The sequence below is a fragment of the Bos indicus x Bos taurus genome, chromosome 20, assembly GCF_003369695.1.
Source record: "Bos indicus x Bos taurus breed Angus x Brahman F1 hybrid chromosome 20, Bos_hybrid_MaternalHap_v2.0, whole genome shotgun sequence".
Taxonomy (NCBI): Eukaryota; Metazoa; Chordata; class Mammalia; order Artiodactyla; family Bovidae; genus Bos; species Bos indicus x Bos taurus.
This window is the reverse complement of record NC_040095.1, coordinates 12,297,390-12,311,646: the sequence shown is the minus strand read 5'-3', so window position 1 is coordinate 12,311,646 and position 14,257 is coordinate 12,297,390. Positions and strand designations below refer to the sequence as shown.

Genomic DNA, 14,257 nt, shown 5'->3' with positions numbered 1-14,257 from the left:
AGAGGCAAGCAGGGGGATGATAGAAGACACGCACTCCAGCATTGAGAGAAGCCCAGCTTTGTATGTGTTTCCTTCTCTTGACTACAATGTATTTGAATCAGTGAGAAGCAAAAGTCTTGAAAATTTAGGTTAGTGCTCAAACGCATCTGACAAATTATTCATCGTGAAGAGATTCAGCTTTCCAGTGCATACTTGTCAATGATCCCATCCAAACCAAACTAGAAGGGAGGAGTGAGCGTGTAACGTATCCCAGAGCAAGCTGAAGGTTTTTGAGGTGAGATTTGATTCGTGAAGCAGTTTTTGTCTAGTCCCTCAGCAGTTGATTTCTTAATTTAGAGTGAATGGGATAGATACACTGTTAAATGGGGTTGAGTTTGGCATATACAAGTGGAAAGAGGGTTGTTATTTGCCTTGAGATTATCTTCTTTAGTAGATATTTGCTATGAGCACATCAGCTCATCTCTCTATTCTGTACGGCCCCCAAGGTCAGATGGGTGTCACACAGACGACTGGGAATCTTCTCCCGTGCCTACAGCGCCTGCAGCGCCTGGGTGGCCATGGACTGCGCGGTTCTCAAGCCCCACTGTCCCGGGTCCTAGGCTCCCCTTAGCGTGGACCACGCCTGTGGGGTCATGCCACCTCTGTGAACTAGAACTGTGTCTAGCACTGCAACAGCAATGTGAGTTAAATCCAGTTAAGCCTCTTTTCTAGGCAAAGAATGTCATGGTCAGCACTTTACTATGTGCTGGCTGGTCTTCCAAAGGATCATTTATAATGGTATTCAGTTCTCTCTGTGGATTGCATATCTTAATGTGATGATAGTGCTGATGATTTTTAAAGCACAGGGGGCTTCTAGTATAGCATTTAGAAAGAAAAGGGAGATAAGCATTGTTTTTTCTGGACAGACAAATATGTATTATCAGTGATAAGAAAAAAGAAAGGAAAAAAAACCCAAAAAACTGATAGACCGTGAAAGAAAGAATAGGAGAAACAGAAAGAGATGGTCGTGTTACTTGTTTTTCACTATGTCACTGCTGACAAGAGAGAGCTGTCTTCACACTGGGCCTGTGCACTTACCAGACTGGGATCAGTGACATATTCTCTTACATTACTCTGCTGAGGGAAGTCCTAATTTTTTAACTTAAAAAAACCCTTCCAGTTTATATTCAGGGTAATAAAATTAAAAATAAAGAAGGCATGTGGCTGGCCTAGAGGGGGACAGATCTTCTCACTGGTCCAGGAATTTCAGGACAGGTCAGCATATGTCTGTGTCAAGACTAAAGCCAAGAAGACGTAGTGAGTCATTGGGTAATGCCGCGTGTAGTGAAGGAAACTCTTGGTCTTGGCTTGTGAAATTTACAAGGAGCTTAGAATGAAAGGAGGTGTGGGAGGTCAAAGGTGACACTTGAGGCACTTTTATGTAAGTTACATCCTGAGCCTAGTGTGAGATGAGTCTTGAAAAGATGGTAGTAGATGACAGGGGCATAAGTCTCTATGAAGTGACTGAATGATGTCCACTTAGCAAAAACCGGTATTAACTGCCTTGCTAAAGATGATCACTAGTATCATAGGATGATCGTGGTACGCTGTGGGCGGTCATGGGGTTTGTAAAGTGACGTTTGTTCATGGCCTTTCACAGTGGGGTCAGGAGGAGGAATTGTCTATTAAAGTTGTAAATGATTCTAAAACGCAATTGTTCTTCTAGTTAAATGGAGTCAACTAAGAATTAGTGGACCTGTGTACAAGGAGAATGGAATCTGGATGGACAGCTCTTTCATTCTCTCTCCTCCAACTCACCTTTCTCGAACCAGTCACTTGATTTCCATGTTTGCCTGACACCACGTGGACTCATGCGCCACACGGGCCTCTGTTTCCCGGTGTTCGTCCTTCCCTCTCTCTCCTCCCTCCTCCCCAGCTCTCCTATCCCAAATTCTCCTGAAATGTTTATCCCTTCTTCTTTGCACAGTTGGCAGTTTTTCAGAGCACTTGGATCAGATAAATGGACGGAGCGAGTGTGTGGACAGTACAGACAATGCCTCCAAGCCCTCCAATGAGCCCGCCTCTCACATGGCTCGGCAGCGCTTAGAAAGCACAGAGAAACAGAAAGCCTCGGGGAAAGTCACAAAGTCCCTTTCTGCCAGTGCCCTGTCTCTCATGATCCCAGGAGGTAGAGACATCAACTCGCATGAAACTGTGTGGCTTGTGCATGTGCCCCCCGCTCCCTGGCATGCTGGCTGAGATGCAAGATTGCTTGAACCAGTAATGGGTGGTGCCCTGGCACAGCCCTCCTGAGTGACTCCCTGGAGGGCCTCCAGGGCTCCCAGAAGACAAACGTGACTTACCCCTTCGCACTTCTTTCAGCAGCAGGAGATGAGGCAGGATCCCTTCCCACAAAGGCTTATTTCTTTTGTTTTCTTTCTTTTTCCTTTCTCCCCTCCCCAAGTTAAGTGATAAATTTCCCTCTTCTGAATAATTTTTCTTCCCTAGACCATGCATCATTTATATCCTTTACAGAGCTGTTTACAGCATCTGTGTCAGAAAGCTAAGTATAGTTTTTCTCATCTAATTAATGAGGAAATCAATACAGAGAACATACGTTTTTCATTTCTGGGGATGCAGAGTGTATCACAGACAGCACTGAAATTACAAGTTTTACCAGCCTTGTCTGTTGGGTTATGCTTCCTCCTACTGGTAGCCCAGTCATTTTCTGCCTTATATTTAAAAAACTGGGCTTAATTATGATTTTGTTGAATTGCGGTATTTTTCGACAACCTAGTTTTGCCTCTACTAATCACAAAGTCTGGTGTAATTTCACTGGCTGAGATGAAAATATACACATTGGTGCTTGTGACTTATCACTCAGATGACAGACAGTAAGAGAATGGAAGTGGCAGTCAAATTATATTGCAGATGGCTTGAAGTTGGAAGAATACAGACCATGTATAAAAGGGATTGTTTACATTTTTGAAATTTCAGATTTGTGCAGAAAGAAATGTTCATTGAGGGGGTAGTGCTCACTGTAGCATGCTGTTTTCTGGGAGATGTCCGTATAGCACCTTAAAACAAACACCCTAGTCTGAATGACTATTCACAAGCACAAGGCAATGGCTCCAGTGTGGTCGGTAAGTGGAATGTGGTCCAGTCCACTTTGAGAGCTGGTGAGAAAGCCCACCTCTTGGTGAGCGTGGGTCAGTTATTCAGTTTGGGGAGGTAAGGAAAGATGTATTGAGGAGAAGAGTCAGGGGCATGGCTTTCTTAGCAGTTTGGAGCTGTGTGTCCGCTCAGCCTTCTTCCTGCCTTTGCATGTTTTGAAGTTCCCTGCCCATCAGCGTGGGTCTGTTCAGCTGGCCTTTGGATGAGACAGAAGGTAGCCAGGAAAAAAGTGTCAAGATGCCACATGAAGTCAGAGTGAAAGAGCCTGGACATAGATACATTTAGCTAATTGTTCTCCTTTGGACAGATGTAAGATTCTTGCCTGGATAATCCCATGGACAGAGGAGCCTGGCAGACTTCCTGGTTCATGGGGTCGGAAACAGTCAGACATGACTGAGCACGCACACATCCCAAGAGTTACAAAAAAGATAGTCTGGATACTTTGAGCTTGCTGTGGCCACAGTGTTACTCACTGCACTCCGGGAGTCTTCAATAGCACTGGCCTTTCGTAGCCTGGCCCTTACTGAGCTCAGATTTCAACCACAGCATCTTGTTGTAGATTATTCTTTTTCATACACAACACACACACAGGTGTGCGTGCACAATTTCATATGACCAGTTAGGATTTGTTTAGATTCACATAGATGAAACAGTGACAAGAACCATAAAGAAAACGTGTGTTTGTTCATAAAACAAGGAAAACAGGATAGAATTGGTGTTGAAGAATATGAAGTGAGTTTTTCTTAAAATTTCTCTATCCACCTGCATTATCCTCTCAGAAACCTTGCTGGAACTGCAGGTACTATTTGAAGAGAATCAGTTCTGATCATAGTAATAAGGAATGATTCTTTTATAGGAAAGTTACCATTACAGTGTTTTCCTGATGCAGATTGTTTCGTCAGTACTCGCTCAGTAATGCGGCTTCCCTGGTGGCTCAGTCGGTAGAGCTTTGATGACTGGCTTCTTTGTTGCAGATATGTTTGCTGTCTCTCCGCTGGGAAGTCCGATGTCTCCCCATTCCCTGTCCTCGGACCCTTCTTCCTCAAGGGATTCCTCTCCCAGCCGAGATTCTTCAGGAGCTTCTGCCAGTCCACACCAGCCCATTGTGATCCACAGTTTGGGGAAGAACTATGGTTTCACCATTCGAGCCATCCGGGTGTACGTGGGAGACAGCGACATTTACACAGTGCATCATATCGTTTGGGTGAGACTCTCTTTCTGGCCAGTTTTCATTCCCAGCAAACTAGAGAATGAATGATCAGCTGAGGCATAGTTAACAACAAATGAGTTTCCTGGTAAGCTGGCGTCTGGGACCTGCTTCATACGCTTGCCCTTTTTCTGTGTGGGAGGACTGAATTTAGCAAAAGTTAATTCTTTTTAATAATTTTGTTAGTCTTCAAATCTGATTATCCACTCTATATACCAAGCTTGTAGAAATAGTACAAAATAGTCCTATTTTTATCCTTCTTTTCTTAGTCTTTTCCACCTGGCCTTCTTTTTTTCTAAAATACTTTCTCAGGTCACCTGAAATAATGCTAAAGGAACCATAGGAATTACCCTTTTTAGGAGGATGGCAGAACAAAAATAGTGAGCCACATTTTACTGGTTTCCTCTTAGAATCACAGGATCATTTGTTGAACTCAGAATATTGTGCTGCAAGAGAACAGTAGGTGTCAGGGTTGTCATCTGTTTGCTTCCTAATGTATCTTCTCCTCCTGAATTTTAGAATGTAGAAGAAGGAAGTCCAGCTTGCCAGGCAGGACTGAAAGCTGGGGATCTGATCACACACATCAATGGAGAACCGGTGCACGGACTTGTCCACACAGAAGTTATAGAGCTCCTGCTAAAGGTACTGTCTTTTTTGATGTTAGGGCCATCTAGATGAAGCAGGTAGCCAGAAAGAACTAGCACCAAAAGTTCTTCACTCAAGTTCTAGTGTTCTTCTGTAGGGACTATCCATACACACTCAGTCTCTTTGCTGAGAAAGCGTTCAGTGGTCTGTTTAACATAAAGGCAAGAACAACATGAATTTTTTGGTTTTACATCATGAAATCCACTTTCATGTATCTGCCACAGTCACTTCCTAATTTAAGTTTTCTTCTTATCCTAAATTACAAATAGAGTGCTCTTTTTTTGTGTATCACACGTAGTAAAATCTGTTTGGAAATCATCCATCCTCGGTGCGATTTTCTTTAGCAACTTTCAGTACATCTTATTCTATTATGGCAGAAGACAGTGGTATTAAACTGTGAGGTCAGGTCTGAAGCTTGATGAGAGTTGGGTTTCTTTGGAAGCTAGAGCTGTGAATATATAATAGGTGGTAACGGAAGAAGGGATGCTAGCAGTCACTAGACCTTTCTCTCCTTGTACAAATAAATTTGAATGTAGATCAGTCTCTACTTGGAATTAAGCTGATTCAAGCCAATGGAGTAGGAAGATCACAAAGAGCATGAATGTGATGAAGAGAGATGATCTACACTCATTCTCTCATTTCTGTTGGGCTGTTTGCTTTGCCACTGCTAGCTAAAGAATGGAGAAGGCAATGGCAACCCACTCCAGTACTCTTGCCTGGAGAATCTCATGGGCAGAGGATCCTGGTGGGCTGCAGTCCATGGGGTCGCTAAGAGTCGGACATGACTGGGCGACTTCACTTTCACTTTTCACTTTCATGCATTGGAGAAGGAAATGGCAACCCACTCTAGTGTTCTTGCCTGGAGAATCCCAGGGACGGGGGAGCCTGGTGGGCTGCCATCTATGAGGTCGCACAGAGTCGGACACGACTGAAGCGACTTAGCAGCAGCAGCAGCAGCAGCTAAAGAATATAAAGTTATAGCCCCAAATATGAATCTGGTTAAAACAAAGATGAATCTAAGTCTCGATTTTAAGTTTTTTCAAGGAAAAAATCCTATCTGTGATTAAAGAAAAAGTACAATCATTAATTGTAGGATTGTTTTACATGTCAGCAGATTTATAGATGACTTCTCAGTGTGTGAACACAGGGAGGGATTACTAGGGGCTGTCAGAGAGGCGTGAGCCATCGCCTCAGATAGCCTGCAGCCTGTTGAGAAACAAAACATGAACGCATGCGTGTCATTTAAACAACATGCATTCAGACTGTCTCTAGAGCACTTGCTAGGCAGGTACCATGGTAGACACTGGTGACGTGTCTAGACACGGTAGACATTGGAAATCAAGGTACAGTTCTTACCTTGCGGACTGTGAGGGACATAGGGGATGTATGCAGGTAGATGAAGTTCAGCTTGATTAGCCAGAGCCATAGCAGGGGGAGGAATGCCATACTTCTGCAGAGAATATTCTGTGAATAGGGAGAGTCATCGCCGAGAAGTGACACTGAACTGAAACTTGAAAGAAACTTGGGAATTTGGAATTAGTGCAGGTAGGTGGGTGTACAAAGTCTTTGATAAGTAAGTAAGCCTTTGATAAGTGACTTTTATCCTTCTTTCTGTCATCCCCCAGCCAACACAAGTGTATTCTTCAAAAGATTCAGGGTCTGGCCCACATTCTGAGAGTAGTAATAGAATGTACATTCAAAGGTCCGTTGTGAAGTAACAGATTGTAGGGAAGTTATTGCCATTGATCAGTCCACAGCATTAATGAAATTTTGGTCTTGACTTCAGGCCCCATGGGAACAGGTGACTGTCTGCTATCCTCCATACCTACGGGTGGTTCCCTTAACTCTAGTCAACTTTCTCACAAAGGCATAGCATTGCTCACTGGAGGAATAGGATGAATATTGAGGGGACATTGCAGAGCCATAGGCAGTATGGGAAGCCAGCCGTGGCCGTGCTGAAAACGTGGCAGGTCTGATGACAGCCCCGCAGGAGAGACATGGAGCTACTATTAAAGCTCCCCACGTCATCCCTGCATTTACACGGTGCCTGGTTTGCAGCTGGGTACTCAGAAAATGGTTGTAGAATTGAGGTGACTAGTAGGGTTCTCCCTCGCTTGCTGTCCAAAAGTCACCATGGGAGGAGCCAAGCACCACACAGCTACTTGTGTTATGTCTTCATGTACGTGCTGTTCAGTTTGGGAGTAAAACCTTGAGATGGCTGGAGTCTCTCTGCACTTTGCAGTATGCCTACTGAGTAGTGCACCTGTGCTCAGTCGCTCATCGTGTCCGACTCTTTGCAACCCTTTGGACTATAGCCCGCCAGGCTCCTGCATCCATGGGGTTTTTCAGGCAAGAATTCTGGAGCAGGCTGCCATTTCAAACTGAGTTTTTTTTCTTTTCATTCACCATCTGTTTCTGATAATATTACTTGTCCAACTGCCATGGAACAACTGTCTCCTAGTAAGTGCCCCCAAAATGGGAGGCAGAGCAGGATTGTGGACTTTGAGAGTCCTTGGCTGTGAGAGTCCCCTGAAATGACCTCAGACTTCCCAAGACAAAATTCAAGAAGAGGTGAAAGATTCATGAGTCTGACCAGCCTCTTCTCTCGTAGTACCTGACCCAGGTCCAGGGATACCCCATTGCTGGCTCACATCGACCCTTTGTGAGTAAGGGCCCAGGCTCTACCTGCTATAGCCTGTTTGTCTTTCCAGTGGTGTAGGGACTACAAAGGTAGGCAGAGAGGTACTTCTCTCTCCCAAGTGCTCCTTGAGCTTTTCTAGGACCTCCCTTTTGTTTAGATAATAAAGCTATGTTTTATATGTGAGTTTCTTTTCTTTGTCAACTCACCTGACTAGAAGTTTTCCAAGTTTTGGCATCAGCAGTTCAAAGATGGTCAGATGGATTTTAAATGGCAATAGGTTTGACCTCTTCCGTTCTTTGTAGCAGTATTACGCTACATGCATCTTCGTTCCTGGCACAGTATATGTTTATATTATTTCTTGCATTTGCTCATAAAATCAGAAGAAGAAATTACAAGCTGAAATATACATATCCTTAGGAAATATGCCTTTTGTTTATTTTGCTGAGACATATTTGATCTCTTTCATAATTTATTTTATAAAACATTTTCATATGATTTTGGATTTTAAAATGCCTCTTCCTACTTCTGTGAAATTTGAACGTATGTTTCTCCTGAACGTCTCTGGCAAGGTCTCTGAAAAGGGTCAGTCAATTCCATTTATAACGTTTTGTCCTCCTCTGGTTACGGAGTGCCTGCATTCCTGGATCTGGTTGACCTATGTCCCTGAAATGCCACGAACATGCTGTAACGGAGAGGTTTGGCATCCTCCTGGGCCATGGTGTGCTGTCTCACATCTAAGCAGAGGATCCTGCCTCTGGCTCATAAAGGAAGCTCTCAAAAGAGCAACCCGTGTAAGGAAACAGAGTGGATACAGGGGATTTAATGATCTTCCCAAGGAACTGTGTTATCGTGCATCTTTCTCCTAAATGTGAATAGTGATTCTTGGCAAAGGATCAAGTGACTAGTACCAGTCCTGGACTCCCATGCGCCGTCAGTGGCAGACCATCAGGGTAGTAGCTATATTTTCGTATTCTCACGTGCTGTTTACCCAATGCTTTATACTTGCAAACTACTTCACAAAATCTCATGGCATCCTCAGAAAAAGGTAGAAGAGCCATCACATAGGGCTATATATATTTTTAGAAATCCATGTGCAATACTGGGCTTCCCTGATGGCTCAGATGATACAGAATCCAGCCTACAGTGCAGGAGACCCCAGTTTGATCCCTGGTGGCAAAGATCCCCTGGAGAAGGGAAGGGCAACCCACCCCAGTATTCTTGCCTGGAGAATTCCTTGGACAGAGGAGCCTGGCGGGCTACAGTCCGTGGGATCACAGACAGACACAACTAAGTGACTGACACTGTGTGATACTTTTTTATCTTCTGGATTGTGAACATATTAAGCGTATTCCCTGTGTCAGGGCTTCACTTTTGGTCTCACTTACCCTCAGCTTCAAAGTGAGCGTGCTGTGAAAGCACCAACTTACGTGCACAAAGAAGCAAAGTCATGGTTATTCGGTTCCGTTCCGCATCGGCTCTGTGAATCCCTGAAAGTGTGCTTCCTCGGTGTTGCCTCAAACCCCTCCAGCCACCGGGAGTTAATCACCTCCATCCAGATTACAAGTAGCTTGCTAAAAGAACTTTCCCACAGCACCAAATCGCTCTCTCCCCACTATGGTGGAATGTGGAGGCCACGTGGACCCAGTCATACCCCCTGCTCACATGACTACCTGCCTAGTGTAGCCTCTCAAATGCAGGAAACCCCCTATTCAGCCAGGTTGCTTTCTTAGGACAGCATTAGTTTAAATGCCCAGTCATAAGAGAAGCTAAAATAACACCAGCTGCTGCCTCAGTATTTCCTTTCCCTAAACTCTGGGAACCCCTGGATACTAAAATGGGGGCTAAAAGAGCGTGATTATTGCCAATTTTACATATTAACTGGGTCCCCAGAATGTGCAGAGTTGTGTGAGGTACCAAAGGGTCACACAGCAGATGGCGCGCATGAATAGTAGGTAGTCAAGAGCACTTTGCGTGAATAAATTCAGGTCATCCTCGTAGCCTGTGCACAGGTGCTGTACACAGAATTGTCCCCATTTTACAGATGAAGAAATTAAAGCAAGGAGAAGCTAGCAAAGCAGCCAAGGTTCTGTGCTAGGAAAGAGCAGAAGAGGATTTGCATACCGGCAGGGCAGCCCCAGAGCCTGAGCTTTCAGCTAGCATACCGCCACGCTCCGGACGTAAGGTCTGGTTGCCAGAAACTTAGAGCTCAGTGTTCGCAGGAGAAACGGTTGCAGTGCTAGGCTACAATCAGGGTGTCAAGCCAAGGAACGGTCTGTAAATAGGGCCCAAGTGCAGAAGGAGAGAGAGCTTTCCACCACGGTGGGCAGGCGGAGAGCTGGGGGTTTTCTGTGCAGGGCTGTGAAGGGTGGGTGGAGGTTCATGTAAGGGAAGCAGTGCAGGATGGTCTAGGCACAATAAAATGATGCTTTAAACCACAAAAACAGGAAACTCAAAGTACTTGAGGTGCATGAGTAAACCGGTGTGGCTGGAGCCTGAGTTCATGGCATCTGGGATGCAGTGTGCAGGTGGCTAGGGCTGGATCGTGGAGAGTATGAATGGGGCAAGGACGCAGGTATGGGAGGAACGCATTTCCCATGGGTATTGTGCAGAGGAAGAAATGCGAAAGCACTGTAGCTCAGGGAGACACCCAAGGCCAGATGATGAACTAATGTGGAGTCAGAGTGAGAGAAGAGGCTGGGCAGCCTGACTTCTGCTTTTGTATTCAGTTCAGCCAGCTTAAAGTAACTTCCTCCCCACCATGCGCTAATCACACAAGTGGTTTAAAGTAATGCGTAACTTAATAGAACATTTGACAGTCTTCTGGCCCCATTTTGTTGTTGTTGCTTTTTGAAATAGTGCCACAGAATCTCTCTAAGAGATTGTTCCTTCTTCAGAAGAATTTGTTGAGGTCTAAGGACCCAGTAAAACAAATTGCCAATTCTAGCAACACTTGCTATAGCTGATGGGTCCACCAGGCGGCAGGCTGCACAATTCTCACCTGTTCCCCATAAAATTATTTTTCAGTCATTTACTTACCATTTTTGTCATCATTAACTTTTTCAAGCAAATGTTTGCACTCTGCATTTTTTTCTGTCTGTATTTCCTCTTGGGGAGGTTCTCTCTTTGTGTACTTCCATAAGTCAAGGGAACTGTCCCCTGAAACAGCCCTATGTAGACACAAACTAAAAACTAGGTTTGTTTGTCTTTTTTGAGTTTTTTCTTTTAATTTTTAAAATTTTTATTTACATTTTAATTGGTGGAAAATTGCTTTACAATTTTGTATTGGTTTCTGCTGTACAACAATGTGAATAATTATACATGCATTCTTTCCCTCCTGAGCCTCCCTCCCCTCCTCCCCACCCCACCCCTTTAGGTCATCACAGAGTGCCAGGCTGGGCTTCTGTGTTCTTTAGCAATTTCCCCCGAAGTATTTTACACATGATAGTCTGTATATGTCAATACTGCTTGTGTAAAGGGACATTTGTACAAAGCTTAAGGGTGCGCTCTGATTCAACAAACTCCAGCCGTAACTTTCCTAATGAAAAATGTTAAGCATTTTACTATATTTATCTCATACAATGTATATGATATTTTTAAAACTGGACTGTATTAGGAGGGATGGCAGTGGTTCAGGCTTAGACTGCTCGTGGGCTCCAGCAGCCCCAGTGATCACTGGGACTCCGTGTCCTCTCTGACGTGATATAGTGAAGGATGGAAGAAGTGCGATGACGAAGCAACGCCCATCACACTGTTGCCCCCTTCCTTCCCCTGAGGCATTTAGGGAAAACCGAAACGTGAGGCTGGCCTCAGTCAAACTGTGAAGAGCAAACCCCATTCCAGACCCTTTCATCCTTAAACGTGGAGTTTTCAGTTTAAAGAATAAATTGAATGCCAGTCTCTACTACCAGATAAAGGTTTACTTTGAAAGTTTTGGCATCTGCTTATAAATATAAGACAAGTAATTTATTTTTTCAGAATGAAAAACATCTTTTTCCCATGTTCAAATTCAAATCCCATTTCCCTAAAATATATATATATTTTTACAGTTATGGCACAAAGTATGGGATTATATGTTCTTAAATATATAAAGAACTCAAAAATCATTAATTTTCAGTTGATTATTGATTTTTAGATACAAAATTGGATGTAAGACATGAACAAATCCTTATCTACAGAAATAGAAACAAAGAAAAATAAATGAGACGAAATCCAGCTTTGTTAATACCCAAAGAACAAAGATTAAAACTTGATGTAACTTTTTCCTATAAAATTGGCAATTTATTTAATATTAGTATTCAGTTCTGACAGGCGTGTGCTAAGATGGGTCCTCATGTGCTGCTGGTAAGAGTTTAAATTGACATGAACTTTCTGGAAATTAGTGCATTAGTGTGTACCACCGGTCTTTAAAAAGTTCAACTAGACCCTCCAATTCAGTGTATTGAGTCTAGTTAGATAATCTAAGGAAAATATCAGAGGTTAGGACACTAATTTATAAATAAAGATACTTATTTCAACTTTTACAAGAATTGGAAAATAGAAAACAAGACCTATAAGGAAACAGTTAAATTGTGATTTACCTATCTCATGGAACACTTTTAAATAGCCAGTAAAAATTATGTGAAGGAATATTCAGTGATAAAGTGCAAGTTTTTCAAAGTTACGAAATGTGAAGTGAAAGAAAAACTATTAGATTAAGATTAAAATTACTTATAAAGTATGTCTACATATATATATATATATGCATAATTTTTACATGCTTAATAAAAGACTAACAGGAAATATACAGAAATATTACCAGCATTAGCTGAGTGGTAGGCAATGGCACCCCACTCCAGTACTCTTGCCTGGAAAATCCCATGGGCGGAGGAGCCTGGTGGGCTGCAGTCCATGGGGTCACGAAGAGTCGGATACGACTGAGCAACTTCACTTTCACTTTTCACTTTCATGCACTGGAGAAGGAAATGGCAACCCACTCCAGTGTTCTCGCCTGGAGAATCCCAGGGATGGGGGAGCCTGGTGGGCTGCCGTCTATGGGGTCGCACAGAGTCGGACATGACTGAAGCGACTTAGCAGCAGCAGGCTTCTCAATGATTTTTTAAAATATATATACATTATTGTTTCCTTCTAATAATGGAACGTATTACTTTCCAAGTTGGGTGGAGAAGTGGATGTTGATATTTAAACAATCTGTTCTTTCAGTCCCCTGCCCGACCATACTCAACTCCCCATCTCTTAACATCACTTAGATCTGAGTTGCTAGGCATCTTCCAGGCATAGGCCTTTTAAAAGGCCCTTCTATGTATACTTCTTATCTTTTTAAGGTAATCAGGACCATCTGTGACTTTGAAAGGATATGATTCTCCCTTGGTTATTAAGAAATTCAAGAAGAGATCAGTGAAAGTGAAGTGAAGGGGGATGGTTCTGCCCACCTGTCCAGGGCACCCCCTCACCCTGGCCCCTGACTCTGCTCTCAAATCCACCCCTAGGGCCTATCCAGCAAGCCTCGGTCCCAGGTTCAAGTCGAGGGGCACAGAAACCCCCAGGAATGACCTTACCGCTCCCAACCTGACAAAGCAGAGGCTGCTTTACACCTGCTGGCATACACTTTCCAGCTCTGCTGGGCTGACAGGTTCTGGTGCTAGAAAAGAAAACTAAAAATAATTAAAGATAAAAGTCTCATTCAGTTGTGCTGCTTTATGATTTCTAGGTCAAAGGAAAAACACAAAAAGGAGAGAAAAGAAAAATAAATCAACCAAGAGCACAGTGTCTCTGGGCATGTTTACACTTAATACATAGGCATGAATGTAACTGTTTTTTGTGGAGCCCTTTCCATGTGTCACTCTGGGTGCTAACGGCTTTACACACTATATCCCCTTGATCCTCAGATGAGCCCTAGGAGACAGGTGTGACTCTGCTGCAACATGGTCCAGAGGAAAACAAGTGCTCAGGTCACAGGCTCAGATTTAAACTCAGCTCTGCTGGGCTTTCCAGTTGGCTCAGTGGTAAAGAATCCACCTGCCAATGCAGGAAACGCAAGAGATGCAGGTTCAATCCCTGGGTCAGGAAGATCCCCTGGAGTAGGAAATTGCAACCCACTCCAGTATTCTTGCCTGGAAAATTCCATGGACAGAGGAACCTGGAGGGCAGCAGTTCATGGGTTGCGAGGAGTTTGACTCAACTGAGCACAGCAGCTGTGGGATCCACATCCCGCCACCTTAAGGAGACCTCACATTGTTTATTTCCACCCCGTTTACCAGGACTTCACTACCTGAAGGCTCCTTGCCACGTGGTCATGTCCGTCCTTTTGGATGTTTATTTGTCTTTGGATCTCCTATATCTTTTCTGGCCTTGTTTCATCACAGCATTTCCCTTTAATACCACCTCATTTTTTAATAGAGTGGAAATAAGGTGTCAATCACGACCACCCCATTTGAAAACACATCAATCAAAACGGGACCGGCCAGGAGAAACAGCTATAAGAGCCGGATGGTGAGGCGGAGCAAGAAATCTAAGAAGAAGGAAAGTCTGGAAAGGTGAGTTAGAACCGTCCTCTTCCTGGGTTTGGTGTGTTCCCACACTGAAGGAAAATTACTCCTCACTTAATTTAAATG

General features: G+C 43.7%; 1 protein-coding gene across 11 annotated transcripts in view; it reads left to right on the top strand.

Moving 5' to 3' along the window:
• MAST4 (microtubule associated serine/threonine kinase family member 4) overlaps positions 1–14,257 on the top strand; it is a 619,741-nt gene that overhangs the window by 593,645 nt on the left and 11,839 nt on the right. For 9 of the 11 annotated variants that reach the window (XM_027519962.1, XM_027519961.1, XM_027519960.1 and 6 more), the window contains 4 exons: positions 1,967–2,167; positions 4,128–4,357; positions 4,880–5,002; positions 14,043–14,179. In XM_027519962.1, coding sequence (XP_027375763.1) covers positions 1,967–2,167; positions 4,128–4,357; positions 4,880–5,002; positions 14,043–14,179 — 691 coding nt within the window. The remainder of the gene's footprint in view (positions 1–1,966; positions 2,168–4,127; positions 4,358–4,879; positions 5,003–14,042; positions 14,180–14,257) is intronic. The other 2 variants (XM_027519964.1, XM_027519971.1) reach the window with 1 other exon arrangement.